Raw genomic sequence first — 15830 nt, forward strand, 5'->3', positions numbered from 1 at the left:
AGTAAACATGAATCCCATGCAGTCAGCTCTACTGTTATTTTTACTTAGGGCATGTGATTGCTGGGCTGGACTAGTTTGAAGAGATGATACTGCAGTAAGGGGTAAAAGTTGAGGACCAGAGGGATAGTAGTAGAGGGCAATGGGCAGGAAAATACAGCTCTTAAGTCTGAGATGAGCCACTAATTAAGCCAATGATTGGTACAGAAACTATAAAAAGGAGTGGGGGGAGTCCTTAGCAAATTAATCTTCTGCTCAAGACAGTAGTTTCAACCTGAGACCAAGTGTTTGACCCTAATCTAAGAGGGTGTTGGAATAAGTCACTCAGGGTAGAAAGTAAGATTCAGACCCTAAGAGCACATGTTTGCAGATTATCAGACTAATCATTACTATGATTTTTCCATGAGTGGAGGAAGAATTGGGGGGGGGGGTTCTATTTTCTCCTAGGAGTTCGGGAGAGACAAAAAAAATCCAAAGTAAAGAAGGGAGAAGCAAAGTGTCTAGAGGGGTGAGGCTGGAGACAGTCAGGGATGAAGTGGCCAGAGAAAACCTCTTGTGCTGATGACCAAAGGACACTGCCGTGACTATACTGTGAATGGGAAAGTGCTTGTTTTATGTTTCATGATGAGAGACTTATGTGAAATTAAATGTATAGAATGATGTTATTTTTTAAAAAATAAAAAATATATCTACATACACATATGTGCCTAGAAATAAGACTGAAATGAAATATGTCAAGATATGAGAGTACCTGCTACCTTCTTGATACTTTTTGTATCTTCCACAATCATAAAAAAGTTTTTTAATATACAAAAGAATCATAGACTATTAGAACAGATAGGTATTTAGAGATAATCTGGTACAAAGACCTAAATTTTCAGAAGAGCAAAATCTCAGTGTGACATAATGGTCACAGCAGAATTGGAGCAGATTTCTGTGTATCTGAGTTCCCTCTCAATAATTTCCCTTGTGTCATCTTGCCTTCCAGAACACTTTTTATTTATTTGAGTTTTTTAACCTACATCTAAAACTTTACATTTAATTACATTTCATATTGCTTAGCGTGTTTTTATTCAATCCCAATTGTCATCATACATTCGTATTTCCCACAAATGTATGACATCTAAGACCTTGTATGTCTCACAACTTCTTTCAAGTGACTGAAAACATTTTGTCCAGGACATGACCAAATTCAAAATCCTAAGATAAGCGGGTGCTGCTCAAGGGACATTTCTGAACAGAACTCCTGCAGGTCCAGCTATAACTCACTATTGCCACCTGGTGGTAGTGATTGCAGACTCCAGTGATTAGCACCAACCCCGGGTGCTAATAATGCATACATGAATCACCACGAACTAAACCAGTGGTCTCCACTGCACTGTACAAAATAATTCATTTGGGTGAGTGTGGTATAAAAAACATTAGGGGTTCCATTTATATTTCGATATTTATGCAAGGCAAATTGCACAAAATATTAGTTCCTGCTAACCATTTTCTGCTTGCCAAAGACAGCCAGTTTAAAATCTTCCAGCTCTTTTTGGACATTTATTTCCACTTACTTTAACAGTATTCATATGATACCATCTCTTGATTTCTCAGTTGAAGGCATTACAGTTAAAATTCCACTATGTTAGATGATGAGAATTTAGCTATCTTTCACAGCATCCTCCACTGAACACACTTACACTTTTCATGTCTCCATCGCTCTCCCATTATGGCTATATCATAATTCTGCTTAGAGCAGAGTTCAGTGTTCAGAATGTTGTCTAGATATCTATTAACAGCTGAGCAATGGGATTTATATTACTTTTCCTGTTGTGTGTCCCCTGCTTACTTGCTTAGCTTTCTAAGTGGATACCACTAAATCAGCACCAAATATTCCCTGGTTGTTTAAATCTTCCCTTCGAACAATCAGGTGACAGGACGCCTAATCTACATCAAATATTCTACCAATTCCATTGTCTTAGAGACATCTCTTCCAGGGCTTTTCTGCTTGTCCTACATCTAGTCATTTTCTTCTTCTAAGACCTGCAAAGATCTATCTAGACTTAAGTCTAACCTCTCCCTTCATTGGTAGTTTGGGTATTGATTTCTAGATTGGAAACAATGTTACTCAGAATTTTGAAGCCATTTCCTCCTTACTGCCTGGGAGTTCCCAGTGTTGCTATAAAGAAGTCTTCTGCCATTCATTTTTTTATCTTAAGGAATCTGTTTTTCCCCCTTTCTGGAAACTTTTAGGGTCTCTCTTCATTCACCATGTTCTGAACTCTCATTGTCCTTCCCTATGTGCATCTGTTTCGTCAATTTTGCTGGCACCCTGTGGGACTTTATGTCATAAAAATTATATTCTTTTATGGAAGTTTTCTTGAGTTTTGATGTAATCTCAGTCTTCTCTATTCTTTTTCTGAAACTCCTATTATTTTCTTATCTTGTTTCTTCCTTTTATACTAAAATTTCCACTTATGTTTTATATCTTTACATTATATTGATATTTTGTATTTTATATATTTTCTATTTTATTTATATATTTTTTATTTTGCTTCTCGTTCCTCTTTTATAGAATGTCATTCATATTTCATGAACGCAATTTCTTTGTTCACCTCTCTGAATATATTAATGATAGTTTCTTCTCTTGTGTTTTCAACTTCTTGCACAGTCTCTGTTTCCTGCAAGTTTCTGTCTCCTTTTTGTTTGTTTGGGTCTCTCTCTTTCATGCCTGAGGCTGTCTTCAGATATCCAGGAACTTTGGTGGTTTGCTCCTATTTAAGGCAGTGAAAAGCTGGTTGGAAGTCCTGTACATGTGCTTTGGGATTTGTTGTTGACTGTGGGCACACATATAGTATCTGACTGGAGCTTTTTTTGAGAAAACCCAGTGCTGTATATTTTCATCTTTTCTCTTGTGCTGATTGCATTCTCCAAAGCAAAACCTCCTGGTCCCTTGCCTACTGTCACCTGGAGGGAATAGGCCTGGCTATTAGGGACAGTGGGGTGGAAGGTGGGGTTCTCACCATTCAACATATTAACTGTCACTCAGTGTCCCTGTTTTCATTGTGAAATCTGTTCCTGACCCTGAACTCCTTCCCGTCTGCTTTACCGTGTCTAAAGACTACACTTCTGTTTGGTGGAGGAGGAGCAGCTGCGTCCATGTAGAGGTTGGGAAGAAATTTGTGGATTTTACTGTTTCATAAGCAATTTTTTTACTTACCCTCACTTTTCAACATTTTAAAAAACTTTGAGGGCTGCTGCTAGGTAAATTAGATTGCTTTTTTTTTTTTTAAACATCTTTATTGGAGTATAATTGCTTTACAATGGTGTGTTAGTTTCTGCTTTATAACAAAGTGAATCAGCTATACATATACATATATCCCCATATCTCTTCCCTCTTGCATCTCCCTCCCTCCACCTTCCCTATCCCACCCCTCTAGGTGGTCACAAAGCACCGAGCTGATCTCCCTGTGCTATGGGGCTGCTTCCCACTAGCTGTTTTACATTTGGTAGTATATATAAGTCCATGCCACTCTCTCACTTTGTCCCAGCTTACCCTTCCCCCAGCTCGATAAAGAAGATGTGGTACATATATACAATGGAATATTACTCAGCCATAAAAAGAAATGAAATTGAGTTATTTGTAGTGAGGTGGATGGACCTAGAGTCTGTCATACAGAGTGAAGTAAGTCAGAAAGAGAAAAACAAATACCATATGCTAACACATATATATGGAATCTAAAAAAGAAAAAATGGTCATGAAGAAGCTAGGGGCAGAACAGGAATAAAGATGCAGACCTACTAGAGAATGGACATGAGATTGCTTATTTTTGTAATTTACTGTTGACTTAAGAATTGCACTTTCATGGGATAACTGAGGCATTTTCCACCCATTCTTTAACTTTCCAGCTTCGAAAATGATTTTGCTGTCATCTCCTCTCTTGATAATTTTATAATTGTGACTTATGACTTAAAAGTCTATTCTTGTTTTAATGGAGATTTGGGATAGAGTGAAGGTAAATGGACCTATTCAGTCTGCTATCTTGTTGGAAGATGCAATATTTCTCTTTTTACATTAAAAAAACCCCAAGAAATAAATGATTCTTGACTAATAATTATTGCACAGATTGACTTTAGTGCCTTCATGGCCCATACATTGGTGGATGATGGAGGTAAAGGGAGAGGAGAGGAAAGTTCCGTGTGCACAGAGGGACTGACAATAGGGCCCTGCCCACTTTGTTCACTCTCGGCATATTGAGTTTATATGGGCTTGGTAAGTGGATAACAAATTATCCTTTCTAGTTTTAATTAAACTAGCCCTCCCATAATGTGCTTACGGCTGTAAATGATTTCTACAGGAAATGACTTATGTAAAAAAAACCCAAAAAACCTAGAGTGAAGATAATACAAGAAAATATAAGAGGATATCCTTCTCCTACTTGTGATATGAATTCTTCATGAAGATCTGGAGAAGATCTAATTAGCAATAACCTGAACAACTCAGAAGAGCTGGTAACAAATTTGAAGTTATCAATAAGACTCCTTGAAATAGGATTTTTATCCACTGTAGTTAATAAAGAATTATGATGCATATTGTGAATTGGGATATTCGTTTATATAGTAATAGTATAACAAATAGATATTCAAAATTTAGCACGCAAGACAGGACTTTTCATAAAAATACTATGTTTCTAGCAATGTCAAAAATCAATTGAATCCAGGATTTATTTTACAAAATGTTATATCCTAAATGTTAAGTATGTAGAAGCTTCCTTTGTAATTTCTTAGTGAAGAGCAAAAAATCAAAACATACATGCTATTAGAAAAAAATCCCGTTCTTTTTATAGTGGTAAAAATGACTGAAATGATATATAAATAATATAGCAGCATAGAACGTCAGTATAAGTGTGTGTGTGTGTGTGTGTGTGTGTGTGTGTGTGTGTGTAGGATGATATAAAAAATAAAGAACAAAAAGAAAATAAAAAAGAATACAGGAAAGAGAGATGGAAAGAATAAATATTTAGAAAAAATAGAAATCTGGCACTAAAAATTATGCTAAATTTATAAAGTCACAGAAAGTTCAAGGGGATCAAACTTGTCAGGCAAAAGTTTCTAACCTGGATAAAAATGAAAAAGCCAACAATATGCTTTTTATAAGAGAAACATCTAAAGTATAAGGACATAGAACTATTGAAAGTGAAAGGATAGAAGTAATGTCAGGTAAACACTAACCTAAAGAAAGCTGGTATTGGTATTACATTATCAGCAGACAAACTCGAAGACCCCAAAACATTACCATAGATTGAGAGGGACACTGCAAAATGGTAAAAGTGTTAATTAACCAGGAACATATAACCATTCTAAACGTTATTATGTGATAGGGATAATAACAGAATCTGAAAATATATAGAAACCAAAATTGACAGAACTATCAGGAGAAATAGATATAGCCACATCATGGAGGGAGATTTTAACAAAACAGTTTCATTAATTGCTGGGTTAAGCAGACAAAAAATTGTTAGGTCACAGACAATTTGAAAATCACAACTGGCAAACTTGATCTAATAGACTTGGAAAATACTGCACCCAGTAAGTTGAAAATACGCGATCCTTTTTTAGCGCAAGGAAATATTTATCACAATTGGCCACATGCTAGTCCACAAATCTGCCTCAACAAGTTTAGAGGAACTGATGTCATACAGACTAGTTTCTGACCACAGTAAATTTATGTTAGAAATAAAAAAACAAAAAGTAGCTACAGAAGACTTATTTATTTCAAAATTTAAAACACATGTCTAAGCAGCTCATGGATCAAAGACTCTAGCATAATGGAAATCAGAAAACACAAAGAACTAAAAAATATGGAATACAGCTAAAGTGGAAGAAATGGAAGAAAATTTGTCTCCTCAAATTCTTACTTTGGAAGAGAAGAAAAGCTCAAAAAAAGTAATGCAAATGTATACTTTTAAAAGTAAATGAAGAGAAACTAAATGCAAGGATAAAATAGACAGAACGAAGTAATAAAGAGAAGAAACTAATAAAGTAGAACATGAAATAGGATCAAAAGAGCCAAAAGCTGGTTCTTTGACAAGACTTATAAGACATAAAATCGACATACTTTTGGAAGAATTATTCCAAAAATGTTTAAAAGCCTAAGTAAAAATATTAGGAATTAAAAGATACATAACTAAAAATACTGTATAAATTAAATAGGTAATAAGTGAATATTATAAACAACATGCTACTAAATTTGAAATGGAATGCATAAATTCCTAGAAAAATATAACTAAAACTCAAGGAGAAATAGAAAATATGAATAATTCTGAATCCAGGAAAGTAATAGAATAATTGCTAAGTATATGTATATGCCTTCTGCTTTCTCCCTTCTGTTTCCTGCTAGCTGGAACAGAGAATGGATAGAGGGAGATGAGGCAGCCATCTTGAACCATGAGGTAGCCATCAAGTGCTGATGATGGCAGAGCAAGGATAGAAAGAGTCAAGGTCATCATGATTGTGGAGTCACCATACCAGCCTATTTCTATCTTATTAAAACTATTGCTATTTTTGGTCTTTGTTGAGATGAAGAAGTAACTAATATAAGTGGTAATACTGAAAAGAAAATAAGAAAATGATTAACATGAAATTCTGGACTGTGGCTACGTTGATAAGGGGATGGATGTGATGGTGTGAAGAAAGGAGATGGAATCAGAGAAGAGCTCATGGAGAATTCTAGAAATTGTTATGTTCTATTTCTTAAGCTGGGGTGTTGGTAAATACCATTTTATTCATCTTATTATTCTTTTAAATTTTTGTTACATTCTTTAAATATGTATATTAAAATATTTCATAATCAAGATATATGAAAAACAATTTGGGGACAAAATAAATGTATTCCTTTGTTAGGAAATATCATTGGAATATGAAAAGAAAAATATTGTTGAAGATTTTAGGAAACAAAATACAGTATTAGAATAAATGTTATGGTATGGGTGGTTTATTGTACAGTTAGAGGAAAGTACAGATGCTTCCAACATGGCTGAGCTCATGTTATTTGCTAGATAATATTTTAACAATATAAAATGTGAAGAACCACATTTTTGTGATTCAAAAATGAAAGATATATGGAAGAAAAGGTATCAATAGTCAATCATTTCTTTAATAACAAAATGTTTTGTGGAAACCTAGCTAAGTAAACCAATGGAGCCCAGCTAGGGCTTTGACTACAATAAATATTAAAATCTCGAGTGAGGTCGTGTTCACAGGTTGCTGCTATGATTCCTCTCTTTTTTTAATGAATATTAAAATAAATTATTTACTCAGAAGTGAATTTACCCCACCAACTGTTGCCACCCGCTTCTCTCTTCTTTCGGAAGAGACATCTGGCAGAATTTCATGTGGATCGGGTTTGACCTGTTTGCTGATACCCAGGCATTTACCTTCACTTTAGTGAAGCCTCTTTGTGGGGCATATTGGATCCCCAGTATATGTCAGAAATATCATCCTTTGTTCTGATTTAATACCATTGATAATGAGGCTTCCAAATTCTCAGTTGAATGGAATGAGTTCTCATAAATTGGATTAGTGAGTAGAATAGTTAACAATTTCTTTTGAAAGTTCAACTTCATCCTGTATTCCCAGAGGCACAGAAAACTGCCAAGTTAAAAAGACCAAGTAAAGGGTACAAACTTTCAGCTATAAGATGAGTAAGGACTTAAGAGCCATCGCAAAACATGGTGACTAGAGTTGACAACACTGCACTTGACAACTGAAATTTGCCAAGAGAGTAGAACTCAAATGTTCTCACCAAAAAATAAAAAAGAAAAGAAAAGAAAAGAAAAAAAGATAAATATGTGAGGTGATCAATGTGCCAATCAACCAGATGGGGGAAACCATTTCACCATGAATACTTCATCAAATCACCACGATGTACACTTTAAATATCCCATGATCTTTTTCAACTTTATTGAGGTATAATTAACAAATAAATTGTAAGATATTTAAAGTGTACATCATAGTGATCTGATCCACATATACATTATGAAAAGATTAACCCCATCCAGCCCATCAACACATCCATCACCTCACCTTTCTTTTTCTCTTTCTTTCTTTCTTTTTCTTTCTTTCTTTCTTTCTTCTTTCTTTCTTTCTTTCTTTCTTTCTTTCTTTCTTTCTTTCTTTCTTTCTTTCTTTCTTTCTTTCTTTCTTTCTTTCTTTCTTTTTCTTTCTTTCTTTCCTTCCTTTCTTTCTCTTTCTTTCTTTCTTTCTTTCTTTCTTTCTTTCTTTCTTTCTTTCTTTCTTTCTTTCTTTCTTTCTTTCCTTTTTTTTTTCTTCTTTTTTTCTTTTTTTTGGTGAGGCATTCAAGTATCAGTCCCCTAGCCAATCCCAACCATACAACAGTATTATCAACTCTAGTCCCCATGTTTTACATTAGGTCCTCTGACTTTATTTATCTTATAGCCAAATGCTTATACTCTATTACCAACCTCTCCCTATTTACCTACCCACCACCCTGCCCCAGCCCCTGGCAACCATTTTTCTACTCTTTGTTTCTATGAGTTTTACTTTAAAAAAAAAAAAGAAAGATTTCCATATATAAATGAAGCCATGCAGTATTTGTCCTTCTCTGTCTGGCTTATTTTACTTAGCATAGTGCACTCAAGTTTCATCCATGTCATTGCAAATGGCAGAATTTCCTTTTTTGCCATGGCTAAGTAATATTCCATGGTATATACATACCACATCTTCTTGATCCATTCATTCACTTAGGTTTTTTTCCATATCTTGGCTACTGCAATGAACATAGGAGTGCAGATTTCCTTTGAATATATACCCTGTAGTGGGATTGCTGGGTCCTATGGTGGTTCCATTTTTAATATTTTGAGGAACCTTCATACTGCTTTCCATAGTGGTTGCACCAGTTTACATTCCCACCAGCAATGAACAGGGGGCTCCCTTTTCTCGACACCTTCAACAACACTTGTTATCTCTTGTCTTTTTGATGCTGCTGTGATTCCTAAAGGGTGTGTAATAGGCTCTCTCTCTCTCAATCATTCTCCCTCTCTCTCTGCTCACCTCTCTATAAACCTCAGGGTTTGGCAGGATGAGTAAAGGAGACCCGTGAGTTGTCTCAAGTGAGGTCTGAGAGGCATTAACAATTGGCTTTGCTGCCGAATTTCACGTGGTCTAAGAGAAGGCAAGAGTAATCAAGAAGAACTTTTGTTTGTAGCACCTACTTGATCTAATCTAAAATTCCTTTTCCACATTTGATCTAGGGACCAGATACTCTAGAACTGATATCTCCTTACTCGGCAGAACTAATGCCCCTAGTCCCTGACATTATGACCCATGCTAATTACTGTTATATGGTTCTTAGAATTTTTGGAGAATATTAAAGAGTGCCCTCTTACAGAATTTGATTTTGAATAATAAGAATTTCACCCCCAAACTAAACAACACGTAATTAAAAGCAAAATTCAATTTGTTCAAGGAAATTTTCCTTTGAACTTTTCCCTTTGGGGAACAAGAAATTATATAAGATGAATGGAAAACAATTATTTTAGGCCTTTCATTAAAAGTGTACTGATTTTTCAATTCCTTTCGTTCAAAGATGTCTGGAGGTTTAGAAATTGAGCTAGTGTAAAAAATCTGGGGTATCTCTTTGATTAATACTAGTGCTTGAAAGAAGGAAAAAATATAGCAACTTGATTCTTCTCTTGGTATGTAAAAATAGATTTTTGGAAACCTGGAATTCATTTCTTATGGAAATAATATGAGTGATGATTGGTCTCCCAATTGCTCCACTGGAACCTGACAAATCTATTCCCTCATGTATGTCAGTGTCATTTTGGGGTCTTCCTTTCTTCTTGTTCCTTTTCTTCTCTAAACATATTTCAGCTACTTTTGGAGTAATATAGAATTTATGGGCTAAGTACCTACCCACCATTTTTATTCTGGGCATGAGTAGGGAGTTCTGCTAATGGGCGGGCCATTGCCTATAGTGAAAAGGGAACTTGGTGAGTCATGGAAGACATCTCTTTTTTAAGTATGCAGCTTAGGAATATGACTCTTAGATAGGAGTGCTCCTTAATCAGTTCCTGGAATCTGAGGAACCGCTGAATATCCATCAGCTTCAAAACCAGCATATAATCATCACCATCAGCTGCTGCAGCAGCAGCAATGGGAAAATTATCATCAAATTATCATCGTTATCATCTTTACCAAAACTTTGCAGTTCTATTAACAATAATTTTAGGACTGATAAAGTATATAAAGAACTCATACAACTCACTAGCAAAAACATCCAACCAACCAACCAAACAAAAATCCCCAGACAAGCCAATTGAAAAATGGGCAGAGGAACTGAACAGACATTTTCACAAAGAAGACATCCAAATGGTCAACAGGTACATGAAAAGGTGCTCAACACCACTAATCATCAGGGAAATGCAGGTCAAAAGTATAATGAGTTATCATCTCACACCTGTTAGAATGGCTCTTATTATAATAGCATTATGCTAAGTGAAATAAGTCAGACAGAGAAAGACAAATACTGCATGGTATCATTTATATGTGGAATCCATAAAAGCCAAACTCATAAAACAGAGAGTAGGGTGGTGGTTACCTGGGGCTGGGGGTGGGGGAAATGGGGAGATGATGGTCGAACGGTGCAAGCTGCTAGTTTTAGGATGAATAAGTTCTGGGGATCTAATGTACAGCATGAGTATTATAATTAATACTATATACATAGCTGGAAGTTGCTAAGAGAGTAGATCTTAAATGTTAACACTGCAATAAAGGAATGGTAATTATGTAATGTGATGGAGGTGTTAAATAAAGCTATGGTGGAGATCATTTTGCAATATGTAAGTATATCAAATCAACACGTTGGTGATTCAGATGTGTAAAAACATGGCAAAATGGTGCAAATTACTAAAAAATCTATGCCTTTCATTTTTTTTCTCTTCTTTGAAATTTGTTTTAAATCATCCCCTCTCAAAAGGAGTAATATTTGGATCTTTTTTGACTTGTAGTTCACATTCAAAGCCAAACCACACAGGATTTATTTTAATTCAATAAAATGTCCCACCAACTTCCTGAAAAAAGCAGAAGACTAAAACATTATGAATATAAATATTCCTTCCATTTTATAGCTAGATTAAGTAGATATAGATTCTTCCACATGATCAGTTAATCTTAAATTATCTAGTTTAAATCTAGCAAAGAACAGGTACAATTTATTATAATTATAACACAAACTATACAATATGTTTATATCTGAGAAGAGATTTGTAACTGCTAAAAATCAAAACATATCTTAAATGTACAGTATGTAAAAAATACTTTCATGTGATCTCTTATAAATAGCACTATTACAGAGCAAAAAGTGATCCCTTAATTTTTCTTTTACACCAAGCTAAATTTTTATATATAAAGTTCTAGAAAGACCATAGAATCATTGTTCAAAGGGCTTGCTCTTCTCTCCCAAACTCAGATCTTAATCTTTACTGCCTAAAATATACCCAAATTACCTTACTTCTCCCCGTTGAAAACTTATTTCCCCTCAGTGTTTCCCATCTCAGTCCGTGGCATCACCATCTGCCTTTACTTAGCTTACTGTAGCAGGGGCATCTTCTATACTTTTCTCTCTCTCATCCACAAAGTCAGATTAATCAAAAAATTCAGTTAGGTCCATACCCTCTGCCTTTCACATTGTTGCCACAGTAAGCTTCTCAAAGGGCAGAATTTAACATGCTACCTCCTGGCTTCAAAGCTCTCTATTTCCCTTAAGATGAACTAAACTCCTTTGCATGGCATGAACAGCAATTTTTAACCTGGCCCAACCTATCCAAACATTTCACTTTCCACAGCTCATTCCTGGTACCTGCACTGGAGATGTTTCCCCAAAAAAGCCCTGCTCTCGACATTTCGGGGTCTTTGAATTCATCATATTCTCTGATTATGTTACCTCTTCCTTTTTCTCTCCTTCGTTAATTAGTCAAGATAAATATCTATTGAATACCTACTCTCTGTCAAACAATGGAATGTGCTAGGGGATTATATGCTGGACCAAGTGGACACAGTCCCTGCGCTCATGGAGTTTGCACTTCCCTGATTGCACACGACATCTTGCTCCAGACTCAAATTCCTTTACCTCACATTCCCTCTGGCAATATTCCTAGATTGAGCTAGTTGCTCCAGCTTCTGGGAGATCTGGCCTCTGTGTGCACCTTTGCTGTGGTATTTATGTCACGCATTTTTTTAAAGTCCATCTTCCCCATTAGACTCTGAGCTGCTTACGGTTAAGGAGCAGGTCTTTTCATCAACAGACCTTCCTACAATGCCTAGTACAGTGTTGGATGTCAAATCCATTGGAAGCCAAAATTTAGGCATCACGCCAGAAAACTGGGTTTGTAAAGATGACCACAAGAAAGTTACCGAGTGCAAGTATATCCAGCAGTTTTTTTGTTTTTTGTTTTTTGTTTTTTTTATCCAGCAGTTTTTAAAGCTTATTTCTAATGCATTCTTCTGTGATGCAGCTGGCATACTGTTGATTTTCTATGTTTTAAAAGAATTACTTCTCTCCCTAAAGATGATAATGTTTTCATAAATATGTATTCAATTCTCATCTTAAAAACCCTTAATATACCCTGTAGCTAGTGGTTTAAAACTTATCTTTGTATAAGTTTTCTCTTTACATAAAAATCGCTCTTTCCTTGAAGATTTCTGTAAATAACAAGAAAGTTTTCTTTTTCCTATTGAGTTGCATGCTAATGCATTATAGCCTGAGGAAGGAACATATGCCCCACTCTCATATTTCTAACGCCATGGTTACCGTCGGACTATTTCTATGCAGGATTATTTTTCAATGGTCTCGAGATATATTGCTCCCAATACAACCTAGTATAGTATTTTAAAATTGATTTATTCTGGGGAAATGAATTCTACGGGATAGTTTACGAAAGTCTCTTTCCTTCCTTGAATAGGCAGAATAGCTACAACCCCTCCATCTGTGTTTGACAGTAGTGGCTCATGAATTCTGCATTGAATTTAGTGGTAAGGAAGACACTAAAGATAACTGGATTGTAACTACATGAATAGGAGTTGCTCTAAGTTCATAACCTGGAAGAAATAGGATGAGCCTAATAAAAAGGCAGCAAGATTTTAATAAGAAAATGAAACAACAATCTGAGACTAGCATTATATTTCTTTAAACTACAAACGCTAACTGCCATCACCATGAACCTGGTAAAAGGAGAAAATGAGGCTGATTTTCAGAGCCTAAAATGTTTCCTATCAGGATGTTGATTTCAGTCCATCCATGAAGCTTATCAAACCATTACAACATGCTTTGATGTAAGCAAGTAAAGTAGTTTATAGACAAGGAAGCAAGTAACAGGTTTTAAAATGCGTACATAATCTAACTGCAGATCTAATATAATTTTACATATAATTATTCAGAGAGAATCAAATTTAATGTACCTTTTCTATCTCCATCTTGCTTGAAATTTTCCCTGCATCATTACTGTATCTGAAAAACAAATTGACCCAGTTTATAATTTTATTAAAATGTAATTCAGAAAATCCTAATCAAAATAATATTCTTTACCCTGGAACTGGTTTTGTTTTCTCTTTCCTCTCACTTGTTTCATGTCCATTAACATTTTCTGCAAAACATTAAATAGAAAAAAATAATAATTTAAATGAAGGGTTATCAGTGTGTGTACGTGTGTGTGTGAAGATGGAAGCATTATTAGAAACTGAAAATAAACAAATTCACCTTGTACTGACGTAACAGTCATCATAATAAAGTATTTTACAAACACCAATATCCTCCCAACATTTGTTTTCACTGCATCAGAGCAGTTTATCAGACCAGAAATAACCAAGGTAAAATGTGATGCTGTTTCCAAATAGAATATGAGAATTAAAGGTTCCCAATATTATGCAGGAAAAGTCATTTCAGTATAAAAGAGTAACCTGGAGGTCTACTGATAAAGGCATGAAAGACAGAGTTCTAACAGACTGGCTGGAGGATAGAAAAGTCATACTTATTCTTTCCCTTTTGGCAGAGAATGTAAATTTAACCATTAATTGAAAGTAAAATATTTGGGTAAATGTAATTCCCTTGTATAAATACTGGAACATAGAGAAAGAAGAAGGTTAAATTCCCATCATGCATGTATGGACAATTAGTTCAAAATATAACCCAGAATTCTTGAGTTTATTCTATTGCCCAAATGACTAGACCCCACTGTGGCCAAATCAACATGTGATACCATCTGTTTCCAGTCCATAATTGGTTGATCCACTGATATAAGTCATCTGAGTAGCCTCAACCTCTGCTTCAGCACTGATGATCTGCTGGGCCACAGCCTCCACGATGGGCATCACCATGGCAGCAGTAGAGGTGTTGCTAAGCCACATAGATAAGAAGGCGGTACTGCTCATGAACCCCAAGGTCAGCCTGAAATGAGAGGGCCTTTATTATGAACTGTACTCTCTAGCTTCACTAGCTCTGTATCACTTAACTGTAAAGGACGTTGTTTATGAGTTGTGAATTAATTTTTTCAAAACACAGAAGGTTAAGATTCCTCCCAGATGAGGAACTCTGAGAACAGCTATAGCCAGGTAGAAATCAAAATGGCACATGTAAGGGCAGAGTTCTTACGAGGTTTGTCTCCCTGAGAACCATAAGGATCTTCTCTCCGAAACCAGAAAAATGATAAAACTTATAATCAAACTGCAAGTTGGTAGATGGTGTAACAGCTTACAATATTACACCAATATTTGAATGCCCTTTACAGATGACACATCTTCAAATACTAGTAAGATAAGGTGCGGTCAGCATTTGCATTTAAGATCCCTTATCCTTTCTTTTATGTTTGGGTCGTATCTCTGATTATTAGTATATGTGCCAAGGAGGCACAAGGGCAAGGAGGGAGGTTAATATTTATAAATCTGCTTTTTACTTGTTAACTACTCTGGTTCAGTATATGGTAGGTGGAAGAAATGGGTAAAGTCACTAGCTAAAATGAGGTTTCAGAATTTTCTGTAGATTCAATTATTCATGCTCTCCTGAATCTGACATCCCTGCCTGTTGTCAAGACTGGATGTATTACATTGTCTCCTCTTACAAATAGAGTAATTCTTCTCCCTTAAAAAATAACATACCTAAGATTATAGGATTTTAAACCATGTCTATAAGCTTTCAAAATCACAATTGGGAAAAAAACACGATCTCTTTTGAGTAGGAGGTCCAAGAAAATCATTCAGAAGCACATCTTTCCATATAGAGCCATTTATGAAATTCTCTGACTCTCTTTTGAAATAGATCTATAAGAAAAATTCCGCACTATAAATTCCAACTACAGATAAGGTGGATATTTTCTATGTGTAAAACAAAACAAAAAAAAACTTTTAAGAAAACTGTTTAAACAAGAAATGATTCTTAATAAAAAAAAAAAAAAGAAACAATTTTAACTTAAGGCACTGGCAAAACAAGAAATCTTTCACTACACAAAGGGTGGGAACTGATAAAACTTCTGCGTGGTAAAAATGCCTTAAATTGAAAAACCGCTTAGTGGTATAATGGACAGGACCCTTGCCTCACTGTGCAGTGCATGACCTCACCCCCTGGGGCCAGTGAGTAGGTGGCCAAGGAAAAGAGACACATTTCTACAGCACTTTAAGAAGCATGGAACACCATTTCATTGTAAGAGTGAAATACCCTTAATACATACATGTCGTAAAATTTTTAAGTAACAGATATTTTTTAAAATGTGTCTGATCTGAGTTATTGAATTTTTTTTCTATTTAACAAAACAGTTTGCTCCATAAATGATAAACAC

At 35.3% G+C, this 15830-nt stretch overlaps 1 protein-coding gene across 4 annotated transcripts in view; it reads right to left on the minus strand.

Annotated features, from left to right (window-relative positions):
- The window catches only part of SLC13A1 (solute carrier family 13 member 1), a 216986-nt gene that overhangs the window by 37582 nt on the left and 163574 nt on the right, over nucleotides 1–15830 (minus strand). For all 4 annotated transcript variants that reach the window (XM_082472351.1, XM_082472350.1, XM_082472353.1 and 1 more), the window contains 3 exons: nucleotides 14259–14446; nucleotides 13589–13646; nucleotides 13462–13510 (listed from right to left, as the gene is read on the minus strand). In XM_082472351.1, the coding sequence (XP_082328477.1) occupies nucleotides 13462–13510; nucleotides 13589–13646; nucleotides 14259–14446 (295 nt within the window). The remainder of the gene's footprint in view (nucleotides 1–13461; nucleotides 13511–13588; nucleotides 13647–14258; nucleotides 14447–15830) is intronic.

Source organism: Balaenoptera physalus (assembly GCF_965194825.1).
Source record: "Balaenoptera physalus genome assembly, chromosome: 8".
Classification (NCBI taxonomy): domain Eukaryota; kingdom Metazoa; phylum Chordata; class Mammalia; order Artiodactyla; family Balaenopteridae; genus Balaenoptera; species Balaenoptera physalus.